This window comes from Ornithorhynchus anatinus, chromosome 1 (genome assembly GCF_004115215.2).
Source record: "Ornithorhynchus anatinus isolate Pmale09 chromosome 1, mOrnAna1.pri.v4, whole genome shotgun sequence".
In the NCBI taxonomy this organism is placed as follows: Eukaryota; Metazoa; Chordata; class Mammalia; order Monotremata; family Ornithorhynchidae; genus Ornithorhynchus; species Ornithorhynchus anatinus.
In genome coordinates, this window is record NC_041728.1 from 12,132,552 (window position 1) to 12,146,839 (window position 14,288).

Genomic DNA, 14,288 nt, shown 5'->3' on the forward strand with positions numbered 1-14,288 from the left:
TTATCGACAGAAACGTCCAGTTCATGTCTTCCCACTCCTCAAGAACCTCCAACGGCTGCCCATCCGCCTCCACTCACAGAAACTCCATACCGTTGGCTTTAAAGCACGTAATCAGCTCGCCTCACCCTCCCTCACCTCACCAATCTCCTATTAGAGCCCAGATGGCATACTCCTCTAGCATCGGTGACCCGATCTCATTTATCTCACTGCCGAACCCCTTCCCATGTCCTTCCCCTCGTCTCCCTCCCCCTCCATATATGCCAGACCACCACTATCTCCACCTTCAAGGCATTACTAAGGTCACATCTCCTCCAAAAGGCCTTTCCTGATGAAGCCCGCTTTTCCCCAGCTCACAGTCCCATCTGCGTCGTCTGGGCACCTTAATCTGTAACTTTGGCCACTTGATGTTCTGCCCATCCCCAACCCCACAGCACTTATATACATATCTTTAAATTATATATTATAAAGCACTTATATTAATGTCTGTCTCCCCTTCTAGACTCTAAGCTCATATGGGCAGGGAATGCATTTGCCAATTCTGTTATATTCTCTCCTGGGCAATTCGTACAGTGCCCTGCGTATAGTAAGCACCCAATAAATATGATTGATCATACAGGAGAAATCATTTATTTGTAAGTGCTAAAGATGGCTGATGGGATGTCAGGGCCAGAAGGGATGGGTTTACAGGTGGTCTTTGAAGATGGGGAGGATGTTCCAGACAGTGTGGATGGCATGAGTAGTGGGTTGGAAATGGGAGAATTGAGAGCATAAGATACAGTAGGAAAGCTAGCTTGAGAGGAACAAGGATTGTGAGCTTGTGTTTAGTGAGTGAAGAGAGAAGTTGCCTTAGTTGGAGCAAGCTAGTGAAGAGCTTTAATAATGGTATTTTTAAGTGCTAGCTTTGTGCCAGACACTATTCAAAGTCCTGGGGTAGATAGATAAAAGCCAATCAGGCCGAACGTAAGTCCTTGTCCCACCTGGGTTCACAGTCTTAGCTGGAGGAAGAACAAGGATTGAAATCCCATTTTACAGATGAGGAAATTGAAGCACAGAAAAGGTGCGTGGCTTGCCCAAGGCCACGCAGCAGGTAAGTGGTGGAGTTGGGATTAGACTCCAGATGTTCTCTTGATTCCCACGCAAATGCTTTTCCCACTAGGCCGTGCTGCTTTCCTAGCCCTGAAACCAGTGGCTGGGAATTTGATGCAGAAGGAATGGCATAGTCATTGCTGGGATTCCAGAACAGGATTCTTGTGGGTAAAATAGAATTGTGGAGAGGATGTAAAGGCAGCAGCGTATATAGATAGAAAGTGTTCGTAGAAGACATGAATGGGATATGGGACATCTGAGAATAAAATTGCCCAAAACGGATTCCCTTGAATTACTAGACATATGACTCAATTTACTCATCTGTATCCCTAGAGTGGGATGCTTAGCTCGTGCCTTCCTGACTGTGTTTCTTGATTCCCAAACCCTTCATTCCCAATCTGAGCATAGACATCTTTGATGAACCTTATCTACATCCAGCTATTCAGAGAAGAGTTGCAGTTTTGGAGGAGTGGTGAATTGGAAAAGAAAGGATCAGCCCTCAAATGGGGCTCTGATGAGCTCAAACTCTGCAGGATTACGCAAATAAAATTAATTCAGACAGATAGTGTGCTCTTGAAGGGACATCAAGTAGGAGTTTTGATTTAGGAATATGGGTAATCTTGAAAATAATCTCTTCAACCACTTAAAATATAATTTTCAATTTTGTTCATCCTATACAATATTATTTTAAAGTACTCTCTCAGGTATCGTAAACTATGTTATAGGTTAAAATGATGAAAAACTTTTCTCAAGATATAGATGCGCTTTTTTAGATGTAAATAAGACACATTTTACAATCTGAGCATGAAAGTATATCAAATAATTGCCGGAAATCCCCATTTTCAGAGAAATGGTAATGCTGACTGACTTCCTCCTATGCAGAGTCAGGTCAGCTTTTCTTCTCTGTTTTGTACTCCGATATGTCTCCTCCATTAAGTGAGAAGAAATGATATGCAATTCACCCTGAAGGTTATAGGTGATCAGATGTAAATCATGAAATAAACTGCAGGGGAAAGGGAATTCCAGGAGCCCTGCATAAACAAAAATGCTTTGGAAACATTTCTTTGCAAAAGGAATTCAATAGTATTTATTGAGCACTTACTATGTGCAGAGCACTGTACTAAGTGCTTGGAATATACAATACGGCATGCAGTTCTCTTGCCTGTGCTGTATAGTGTATTAAAGCTTAGTTTTGAGACACATAATTGTTCACAAAGTAGTCGTTGATTGAATGGCCCGGGATTTCACCAATCAATGATATGCATTGAGCACTTTCTATGTGCACAGCACTGTACTAAGCGCTTGGGAGAGTAATAATAGTAATGATGATGATGGTATTTGTTAAGCACTTACTATGTGCCAAGCAGTAAGCACTGGGGTAGATACAGAGTAATCAGGTTGTCCCACATGGGGCTCACAGTTTTAATCTCCATTTTACAGATGAGGTAACTCAGGTACAGAGAAGTTAAATGACTTGCCCAAGGTCACACAGCTGATAAGTGGCGGAGCGGGGCTTAGAACCCACGACCTCTGACTCCCAAGCCCGGGCTCTTTCCATTAGGCCACACTGCTAGTTGGTAGACATGCTCCTGGCCTACAACAAGCTTAATGTCTAGAGGGAGAGACAGAAATGAATATAAATAAATATAGATATGTACGTAAGTGCTTTGGGACTGAGAGTGGCGTGAATTCCAAATGCCCTAAGGGTACAGATCCAAGAACAATGGACGGAGTCAGGGAAAAGGGAGTTTAGTTGGAAAAGTCCTCTCGGAGGAGATGTGACCTTAATAAGGCTTGGAAAGCGGGGAGAGTAATGGTCCGTTAGTTCATTCATTCAGTCGTATTTATTGAGCGCTTACTGTGTGCAGAGCACTGTACTAAGCCCTTGGAAAGTATAATTCGGCAACAGATAGAGACAATCTAGGGAAGCAGCGTGGCTCAGTGGAAAGAGCCCGGGCTTGGGAGTCAGAGGTCATGGGTTCGAATCCCTGCTCTGCCACTTGCCAGCTGGGTGACTGGACAAGTCACTTAACTTCTCTGTGCCTCAGTTACCTCATCTGTAAAATAGGGATGAAGACTGTGAGCCCCACGTGGGACAACCTGATTACCCTGTATTTACCCCAGCACTTAGAACAGTGCTCTGCACATAGTAAGTGCTCAGCAAATACCAACATTATTATTATTATTATTATTAATCCCTACTAAACATCGGGCTCACAGTCTGGAAGGGGGAGACAGACAACAAAACAGAACAAGTAAGACAGGCATCAATACCATCGAAATAGATAAATAGAATTATAGATATATACACATCATTAATCAAATAGAGCAATAAATTTGCACAAATATACATATGTTGTGTGGGGGGAAAGGGTGTAGAGCAGAGGGAGGGAGTCGGGGTGATGGGAGGGGAAGAGGAGCACAGGGAAAGGGGGGGCTGAGTCTGGGAAGGCCTCCTGGAGGAGATGAGCTCTCAATAGGGCTGTGAAGAGGGGAAGAGAGCCAATTCGGTGGATGTGAAGAGGGAGGGCGTTGCAGGCCAGTGGTAGGATGGTCCACTGCCTTCTGCGTCATCACTCTGACTTGCTCCCTTTATTCTTCTCCCCTCCCAGCCCCACAGAATTTATGTACATAGCCAAGGGGAGAAGCAGCTAGGGCCTGGGAGTCAGAAGGTTTTGGGTTCTAATGCCGACTCTGCCCCTTTTCTGCTGTGAGACCTTGGTCAAGTCACTTTACTTCTCTGGGCCTCAATTCCCTCATCTGTAAAATGGGGATTGAGACTGTGAGCCCCCCGTGGGACAGGAACTGTGTCCAACCCGATTTGCTTTTATCTACCCCAGTGCTTAGTACAGTGCCTGGCATATAATAAGAGCTTAACAAATGCCATGATAATAATAATAATAATAATTATTAGAAGAAGAAAAGCTGACCTGACTCTGCATGGGAGAAAGTTGGTCAGCATTACCATTTCTCTGAAAATGGGGATTTCAGGCAATTATTTGATACACTCTGATGCTCATATTGTAAAATGTGTCTTATTTATGTCTAAAAAAGCACATCCATATCTTGAGAAAAGTTTTTACTCATTTTAATCTATAACACAGTCTATGGTACTTGTGAGATTGCTTGCTCTAAAGCACTATGGTTTTGCATGAGCGAAATGGAAAATTATAATCATCATTATTATTAAGAGGAGGGAGTTTTAGGCCAGAGGGAGGACTTGGGCAAGGTTGGACAGCTAGATAGACAAGCATCAAGGCACAGAGATCAAACTGGCACTAGAGGTTCAAATGCTGCCAGCCGGATTGTAGTAAATCATTGAGGTAGGATAGGGGATAAGCTGATTGAGGTCTGTAAAGCCAATGGTAAGGACTTTCTGTTTGAGGGACAGCCACTGGAGGATCTTGAGGAGTGGGGAGACATGGACTGAACTTTTTTTAGGTAAAAAATAATCCCGAGCAGCAGAGTGAAGTATGGAATGCAGTGGGGAGAGAGAGGAACCAGGGAATTCAGCGAGGAGGCAGAAACGGTAGTCAGGGTAGGATGGAATAAGTTCTTGGATCAGAATAGTAGCAGTTTGGGTTGAGGAAAGGGGAGATTTTAGCGATGGTGTGAAAGTTAAACCAACAGGATTTGGTGACAGATTGAATATGTGGGTTGTAGGAGAGAGATGAGTCGAGGATAATGCCAAGTTTATGGGCTTCTGAGATAGGGCGGATGGTGATATTGTCTACGATAATGGGAAAGACGGGGAGGACGAGATTAGGGGAGGGGAGCGACCCAGGGAAAAACAGTCCAAATTCCTGCAATTAAGAATAAGTGGATGACATGTTATCAATCATTCAATCGATTGTACTTATTGAGCACGTACTACGTGCAGAACACTGAACTAATTGCTTGGAAGAGTACAATGTAACAGAATTAGCAGTCACGTTCCCTGCCCATAATGAGTTTACGGTCTAGATGGGGAGACGGTCAGACATTAGTAAGAATGTTATCATAAAGTTTGCGTGAACTTTGTTTAATGGGACAAATGAATGTTCTGAAATAGAAGTGTGTGTTTGTTCATACGTTTGGTTTTTTTTCTCCCCAGATAATCACAAAATATGTGTATGAGCTCCTGGAAAATGAATGCAGTTTGAAAAAGATCTCTCTCCCAGTAAGTTGAATCCTGTAATGGTTACCTCTGGATAATTGTGTTGGGATATTGCAATTCTTATTTAAGAATAAACTCTTTTTATTTTAATTGCTACAGTTTTAGTTTCAAGCATTGTTCTCTTTCCTTGTTCTTTCATTAATAATTCAGTGCAAAGCCTTTAGGTATTTTTAAGCATATCTATACACATCGAGCGTGGCCTAGTGGATAGAACATGAGCCCGGGAGTCAAAAGGACCTGAGGTCTAATTCTGCTCTGCCACTAGTCTGCTGTGTGGCCGTAGGCAAATCATTTCACTTCTCTCTGCCTGAGTTCCCTCATCTGTAAAATGGGGATTAAGGCTGTGAGCCTCCTGTGGGACAGGAAATATGTCCAAACCGATTTCTTCGTAGCCACCCCAGTGCTTAGTACAGTGCCTGGCACATAGTAAGTGCTTAATACCACTATTATTATTATTATTATTATAATTTGCCTTCTTTAAATTTATGGATTTTGTACTTTTTTTAGAAAAATGGCATCTATGAACGTTCAGTCAGTCATTCGGTGGAATTTATTGAGCGCTTAATGTGTGCAGAGCCACTACTAAGTACTTGGAAGAATGCAAGCAACACATTTGGTGGACATGGTCCCTGTCAAAATGAAGCTTACAATCTAGAATGCTATTTTATATTTTACTCATTTTTCTTTATAATGCATGAATCCTCAGCCTTTTAAAATTGATGAGGCCCCGCCTAAATGTGTCCGATTGGGGGCATAACCTTTTTCTATATTACTTTTTATGTCACAGCCATAACTTCCTGCATGTTCATTTGCAGAAAATTTCACAAATGAGGAATCCATCTATTCTCTTCTTATGCATATAGACGAAAATATGTTTTCCACCTTGCAACCGTTTTTTATTTTATTTTATATTCCCTTTTCTATATTTTTCTCTGTGCTCTTTTCCACATTCAATCTTCTTGTTCTTTAATGTTTAGAGTTCTGCATTTCCTCATCTTGCCTTTGGGAGAACACTTTTCTGAAGTATTTGCCCATTATTGTATTCCCGGACCAAAGGTTGAGAATTTCTGCTCTATATTTATTGTGGTTTTGAGATTAAAATATGAGCTAGCAAATAATAAAAATTCCCTTCAATATAGACTTGAGAAGGTATATAAAATCATTGATTTTAAGCATATGATTAATCTATGTCCCTTCCAGGCCATTTAATCTTTTACTCTAATTTTTTTTTGATTGGTCTAAATTTATCCTTTCATAAAGTTCCAGATTTTAGCATAGATCATTTTATTCAAGCACAATTTGGTAAAGAATATGGGATTGTCCAAACTTGATTAAAATTTAGAAGTTCAAAAATCTGAAGCTATATTATGTGACCTATTCTTGGAGCCTATTTTCACTGTACTATTCACAGTTTAGGGTAAGCAAAAATTTCACTCTTTTTGTAGATAAATCAAACCCCCAAACCCTCTTTATATTGATTCACCTGAATTCCATTCACCTCCTGAGTTTATCCTAATTCTGTTCTAGGCAAATGATAAATAATCTCTCCAATTCCGTAGAATGGGTCCTAGAACTAGGGTCCATCCCGGGTCACTTTCTTAGGGAATAGAAGTGAGACCCCTTCCAAATTTTAAGTTGAATAATTACATTCTATTTCCCTTAATTATCACTCAGCATTTCAAGAAAATTATGGTGAAATGCCTTATCCCCATTGACCTGAAATCCTAGCAGTGACCTAGGGAGTTTATATAAAGGATAAAAGGGTAGGTGAGAGTGTCTATACACCCATTTGTAGTGATGGTTTTTGTGAGATGCAACTTAAAAGTGATATTTTTGAACCCGTTTAGCCACAGTCTCCTTCCTTAAGATCCATTTTTTCATTTAAATCATGTGCAATTAAAAGTCATTTTTTAAAATAAAATTATTTGGGAAACCACTTTTCACTAGCTCATCCAAAGTTGACAATTCTTAGTGGTCACAGCTTATTCTCTGCAGTCCCTTTTGTAATTTAGAACTAAATGCTATTTGAAGTTGGTTTGTCAATAATATGAGGATGTGCATGGGAGTGACCTTTAGGGTCCTTCTTTAGTGAAATCTTCGTTTAATAAATTACCACTGTTTGAAGACTAATTTGACTTAAAAACATTTTTATAAATGTAATTAGACTGAGGAAGTGAGAGAATAAAGTTCTTGTTTTTGTAAAGGAATTCCATATATTTCACTCTTTGAAATGAAAAACTAATCTCAATATGTGAGAACTAGATTACTTCTAACCAAGTGTATTGATTCAGGGAGCCAAATTACAAGGAAAGGACAAATGTCAAGCACGGCCAAATATGCCAAATAACTTTTCCTTTCTATACAACATAAAACCCACGATTCATTTAATTCAACTTTTAATTGTTCTTCCTTTTAATGAAATTAATCTGTCTGACATGGGCATTTTCTTGTTTAATCTTCTTTTTGTAATAGCTTAATGTCAAGGCTGAAATAAGACCCAGGTTTCAAAAATTGTTAACTCTATTTCAGTTTTGCATTGATTAATCCGGATAACAAAACCTAGCTGCATAAGAGTGAAAAACTAGAGACTATGTTACCAAGACTTGTGCCAAAAGTGAGAGAAGGGAATTCAGAAGCCCAAAAGAGAGGTCATATTTTATGCTAGACATTTCATCTCAAAAAATGTAGAAGTAGGCTTCCTTCAAGGAAGCAGTACTGTGGCCCGAGGGGTTGGCTTACATTTTGGCCTTTCTTTTGTTTCTTTGGAAAGGAGAGTAGAAGAATCTACCTGAAGCCACTTTCTAGTCCTGTGGGTGGGTTGTAGTTAGGTTCTATGATTTTGTTCCTCTACTTGTTTGTTGGAGCCCCCCCCTATTTTCAGTGTTTTGATTGGTAGATCCCACATTGGCCTTTTCAGCTTCAAATGCTTCGCAAGTTAGGTTTACCACCTGGGGTGCTGCTGAGAATAATAATAATAATAATGTTGGTATTTGTTAAGCGCTTACTATGTGCAGAGCACTGTTCTAAGCACTGGGGGAGATACAGGGTAATCAGGTTGTCCCACGTGAGGCTCACCGTCTTCATCCCCATTTTGCAGATGAGGTCACTGAGGCCCAGAGAAGTAAAATGACTTGCCCACAGTTACACGGCTGACAAGTGGCAGAGCTGGGATTCGAACCCATGACCAAGCCTGAGCTCTTTCCACTGAGCCACGCTGCTTCTCTGAGAAGCAACATGGCCTAGTGGGAAGAACACGGGTCTCGAGGACACAACCTGCACTCAAATTCTGGCTTTGCCATTTGTGTGACATGTGACCTAGGGCCAGTCACTTATTTCTCTGGACCTCTGTTTCCTCATCTGTAAATGAGGATTAAGTCCTACTCCCTTCTTCTTAGGTTGTGGACCCACATGGGACGAGCACTGCGTCCAACTTGATTATCTCCAGTGCCATAATAATAATTACTTTTGATTATGGATAACTATATATATATTCGTGCCAATTCTCCTTCCAGAGGGAAAGGCGATGTTAATTTCTAACTGTTTTTTATATTTTTCACCTCTGCTTCAGGTATGCCAATTGTCACCTCCTTGTCAGAAACACCAGCTACTGAACACAGACAGTGTGATTTAATTAATTTGCTTCCATCCAAAAGCTCAAAATAAAATTGTAGCATAGTTAAAATTTGCGAATTTCTAGTTTCAAGGTACTTGACCATTTTCCCTCAATTTATATATTTAATAATTCTAACTCTATTCCTGGAGGCAACTTATCTAAAGTTAGGTAATAACTTGGTGAAAGCATGGTGAACGGTAATATTGCGATACATTTCTAACCAGACCAAACTTTGACAGGAACACTAGGAATTCATAAGAAAAAAGAGCTTTCTTAAGTTTGTTGTATTTTAGCAACTCAGAAGAGAAAAAGACGTCCAGCCCATACTGAGAGTTTAAAATTGGAGAAATTAATCTTGTTCTTTCATTTGTTGGTGGTTTTTATGTCTGTTCTCAGCCAGATACCTAAACACAAATCTGAATAATACAGAATAGACCAAACTCTAAATATCTTCTTGTTTTGTTTTGTTGTCTGTCTCCCCCTTCTAGACTGTGAGCCCGTTGTTGGGTAGGGATTGTCTCTATCTGTTGCCAAATTGTGCTTTCCAAGTGCTTAGTACAGGGCTCTGCACATAGTAAGGGCTTAATAAATGCGATTGAATGAAAGTAGGATACTAATAATTATATTCTAAATAATGTTGGTATTTGTTAAGCGCTTACTATGTGCCGAGCACTGTTCTAAGCGCTGGGGTAGACACTGGGGAATCAGGTTGTCCCACGTAGGGCTCACAGTCTTAATCCCCATTTTACAGATGAGGGAACTGAGGCACAGAGAAGTTAAGTGACTTGCCCACAGTCACACAGCCGACAAGTGGCAGAGCTGGGATTCGAATTCATGAGCCCTGACTCCAAAGCCCGTGCTCTTTCCACTGAGCCACGGTCTTCTATAGTATATACACATCAACACTACTAGTCATTACACAATACTTAATATATGACTAGTATTCATTCATTCAATCATATTTATTGAGCCCATGCCCTTACTGTGTGCAGAACACTGTACTAAGTGCTTGGAAAGTACAGTGCAGCATAAAAGAGATATATTCATATACATATATACACACACACACGTGTGTGTGTGTGTAGATGATGGCATTTTTGTGTGGTTATTCATCCATTCTTTAGTGCATCCACTAAATGCAAAACTCTGAACTAAGTTTTGTATCAAGAAGTCAGTCTTCTAGGTGGCTTTGGTTTTAATGGAAATTACTTGGCATATTTTCATGATAATTTTGTTGTGTTTTTTGCAGATGATGTTCCCTTTTTTCTTATTGTACCTTTTATGAATGTTTTCTCTTTTCAGCAATAAGTAGTGCTTATTGGCCATGTATTGTGGGCAGTAGAATATTAGATATTCAGAAGCTATTTAGAAGAGACAATCCCTGCCCTTAGAGATCTTATTGTCTCTCAACTTTAGCTGTAAATGCATGAGTACCTCTAAATTTAGGTACTCTCTTCATTCCTTAATGTTTAAGTTCTAATTCTGCCTTCTACCTGGCTCTTCAGTCTGAAAATCTCAGATGGGTAGTATATCTTTACTTGTAAACTATTTCACCACCATGAGTGAATGAGGGCGATGTGAATATTCATCTTTAATTTTTAGTAACTATTGATTTTCTAATATGTTTATGTTTGTGACTGAGCAGAAAGCTTCTATTTATTATTTAACTCTTTTTAATTTCAGGTAGATGCTACTGAGAGTGAGCCAAAGAGTTTTATCTTCATGAGCCAGGATGCAATGACAAACCCGGACAAGCTGATGGTTTTAATTCACGGTAGTGGAGTTGTCAGGGCAGGTCAATGGGCTAGAAGACTTATTATAAATGAAGACTTGGACAGTGGCACACAGATACCATATATTAAGAGAGCTATGGAGGTAAGTGAAATCATTTATTTTTTGCCATTTCATAACTATATTTGTAAGATGTTAGAAGTGCCTCTACTTAATTTTTACTCATTTGATTGATATAAAATGTTTCTGTCATTTTATGATTTTATCAAGGGCAACCTAATTCTTTTTAGATGGCACATTTTTTATTTACAAGTGTGGAAAATTCACCTGCAATATGAAGTGCTTAAACTGGAAGAGTGAGATTCCATGGAAGGAAGGTGAACTGCTAGAATGACAAAGCATCTGGAAAGCTTTGAATTCCCAGTGATTTTCCTGCATTTTACCATGTTTGCAGCTGCTCATGCTGTACAGTTTCCCTCTTCCTCCCTTTTTGCCTCACCTTCTGTCACCTCTGTCCACCCTCTTTTTCTCCTTGACTTTGCTCACCACTTTCTATTACCCTTTCTGTGCTCACAATCTCTCTCTCTCCCCCACCACTCTTTTTGTCTTTTTACCTGTCTCCTTTTTTTTCTCCCTCTTCTCAGTCCCTGCTTATGTTTCTCCTGCCTATTCAGGCCTTCCTCCCAGACTTTCTCCAAGTCCCCCTATAATTTTCCCCAAATTGGGTCTCCTTTACCACAATTAGTTCAATATAATTTTTATACAAATGTTTTCTCGTATGTTTTTGTGAATTCACTTATTTTCAAAAGTCCAGAATTAAAGATTTTAGAAAGTTACAGAAGAGAACAAAATTGAGAGTTGTATTTTGCAATTCATTTTTCTTTGACTTGAATTCATACTCTCGTAAACAGTTATCTAATAGGAAAGTACTGCTCTTATATTTTTGTTTTCTCATGAGACCTAATGTGATTTTAAAGCCTGTCCTACCCTGCCATTGTCTTACATCAACCTTTGCTACTCTGAACTATCTTAGTGTTGTGTGAAATATTTGTGGGTGAGATCAGCTCATGAGAGATTCTTTCTGGGAATAAGCAAATGACTGTGGGATAAAAGATTTAATATGAGAACCAAGAGTATTTCTTCTAATAATGCATTTCTCCATGTGTGTTTGCATGTGAGAGAGTGACTAGCAGGAAATATTCAGCATTAAAATAATGTAAGTGGGAAATATATATTGGTAACTGTTAAAACAGATTGTAATGTATTAATTATTTAGTGAGATCATGTATAAAATGTCAGTATTAAGATAATAGGGTACGATTTGCTTATGGAAATTTCTTATGAAGTTAAAAACATGCTATAATTATAATTTCTAATGTAGTCTGTATGATTTGTCATCTATCATGGCCACAAGAGTAAGGATTTTACTTAGGGTAACCAAGAAAGTAAAATCATCTTCAGAGTTCAATCAGTTTGTATTATAAATATATATTAAATTAATTTGCCTTTCATTAATATTGTCAGTGACATATTTCAAAGAAATAAGGCTTTTTGGTAAAACTTCACTTTACAAAGGTTGGTCTTTGCAGTGAATTAGGGACAGGTCCCATAATGTAATGTTTAAAGTGCATAGGTGAAATGTAACTTAAGGTTAGTAAATATTTTCGAGCAATCGAATTTGATTCTTTTACAATACTCTAAACATGGGTGCGTCGTGTTACGCATTGAACATTTCAGCATATGTAAAGGGTATAGATATTATTTGGGAAATACCATAAAGGGGAAAACAAAATACACCTTTTGCTCCTTCCCTCATAGAAACAAAACAAACAAAAGAGACATTGCTACTGATTGTATAGCAACTCGGCATCCTGCTGCCAGGTCAATGACATAGTATTTGGAGGGTTGTGGATATGCACTGTATTGAATATTCCCTCCATATGTCCCATCAAGACTGGCAGCTTGCAAAAACAGGTGGAAAAATCGAACAATGAAGTACTTAATGTTCATCTTCAAACAGTTTGAGGCCATCTGCCTACCTTTCTCTGTATCTAACGATTTATTATTATAGCATTAACTTGCTTAGACTATAACTTTTCGTCAGTTATGTGTTTGATTTCACACATACACGTGCTCCTTGATTTTCCTTTTTCTCCCAGCTAGGTAAAACAGATGTGACTGGAAAATCACTGTCCACAGTACTAAATGAGGTGTCATAAAGTTAGCAAATGCTTTTATATGAGCTTTCGTTGCAATTCTTCCTATTTCTCCATGTGATATGATCACTAATTCCATGCATACGCGAATGTCTCCATGTTAGTATGTATTGCCAGTGACTCACAAGGCTAGCCCCAAACTGGCAAAATCTCTTGCTATTTAGCTGGACTTTTCCATGCAAGGGAGGGTGTTTCAGGTTCTCAGTGAAAAGCTGTCACAGTTGTAGTTGGTTAAGGTAGTGAAACCTACCTTATGGACATTTCAGTAGCATTCCAATGGATAAATCCAATCAAATTCCTAAATCCATAAGTTCCAAATGGACAGATCCAATTAAAGAGAAAACAGAAGCTCCTGCATCAGAACCAAGTAATTTTCTTTTAGCATCGTCATCATCAAGCAGCCCATAAAAAAATAATTGTTAATTCTCTTCTCGAGATTATGAGCTCATCTCTCGACTGGGAGCTCTTGGTGGGCAGAGAATGTGCCTGATGTTATATTGTACTCTCACAAGTGCTTAGTACAGTGCTTTCCACACAGTAAGCACTCAATAAATATGATTGATTGAATAAATCAATGTATTTCACTTGTTTAGTGTCAATAGGCGGGGCTCAGGAGGGGGAAGACATATGTGTTGTGGAAAATGCTTAGAGATCTGGAGAAGATCCAAGTCAGTTTAAGGAAAATTTTAATTCTATAAGCTTTCATGACATGATTCTTTTAACTCAACATCAGCATTTATAACTGTTTATTTATTACACAGTGGTAATAATAGTAGATGTCCCACATGGTACAGGGACTGTGTCTAACCCGCTTGTATCCACCCCAATGCTTAGTACAGTGCTTGGCACATAGTAAGCACTTAACAAATACCACTGTGGTTATTATCATTATTATTATGTGATGATCCAGTTATTTGTAAAGGGCCGTCTGTTGAAAAAAATTCATTCATTCAATAGTATTTATTGCATGCTTACTATGTGCAGAGCACTGTACTAAGTGCTTGGACAGTACAATTCAGCAACAGATAGAGACAATCTCTGCCCATTGATGGGCTTACAGTGCATATACTTGCCTTGTAAAAAACATTTTGTTTCTGCTAGGAGTCAAATGTCCTGAACTCAGTCATCAGTTTAAGAATCTACTTATAAAAATCCATCTCTAAAGATGTTTTCTGGTGATACGCAGACAGCCTAACAGAGGGTTGAAATAAATTGTAATACTCCCAAATATTTTTAAAAGCTCTTGCACAAATGTTTATAATGAACATTAAATAACTCAAGAAAATAAAAGCAATCATCCAGTAGCTTCAGAGAGGACTGCTTAAGTCCAAATTCCAGAAACAGTTTCAAGCTTAAAGTATTACAGAATTGACAGGGTATATAAGCCCACCAGCCCCCGTGCCAAGGAAGGAAAACAATGAGATGACAGCTCTAGTGTTTGGAGAGAGGCTGTTAACGACAGCTTATTCCTTTATGATTTCAACTC

At 39.0% G+C, this 14,288-nt stretch overlaps 1 protein-coding gene across 5 annotated transcripts in view; it reads left to right on the top strand.

Moving 5' to 3' along the window:
* Window positions 1-14,288, top strand: part of FAM172A (family with sequence similarity 172 member A) — a 369,694-nt gene that overhangs the window by 67,180 nt on the left and 288,226 nt on the right. For all 5 annotated transcript variants that reach the window (XM_029056677.1, XM_029057209.1, XM_029057094.1 and 2 more), the window contains exons 5-6: window positions 5,180-5,245; window positions 10,539-10,730. In XM_029056677.1, the coding sequence (XP_028912510.1) occupies window positions 5,180-5,245; window positions 10,539-10,730 (258 nt within the window). The remainder of the gene's footprint in view (window positions 1-5,179; window positions 5,246-10,538; window positions 10,731-14,288) is intronic.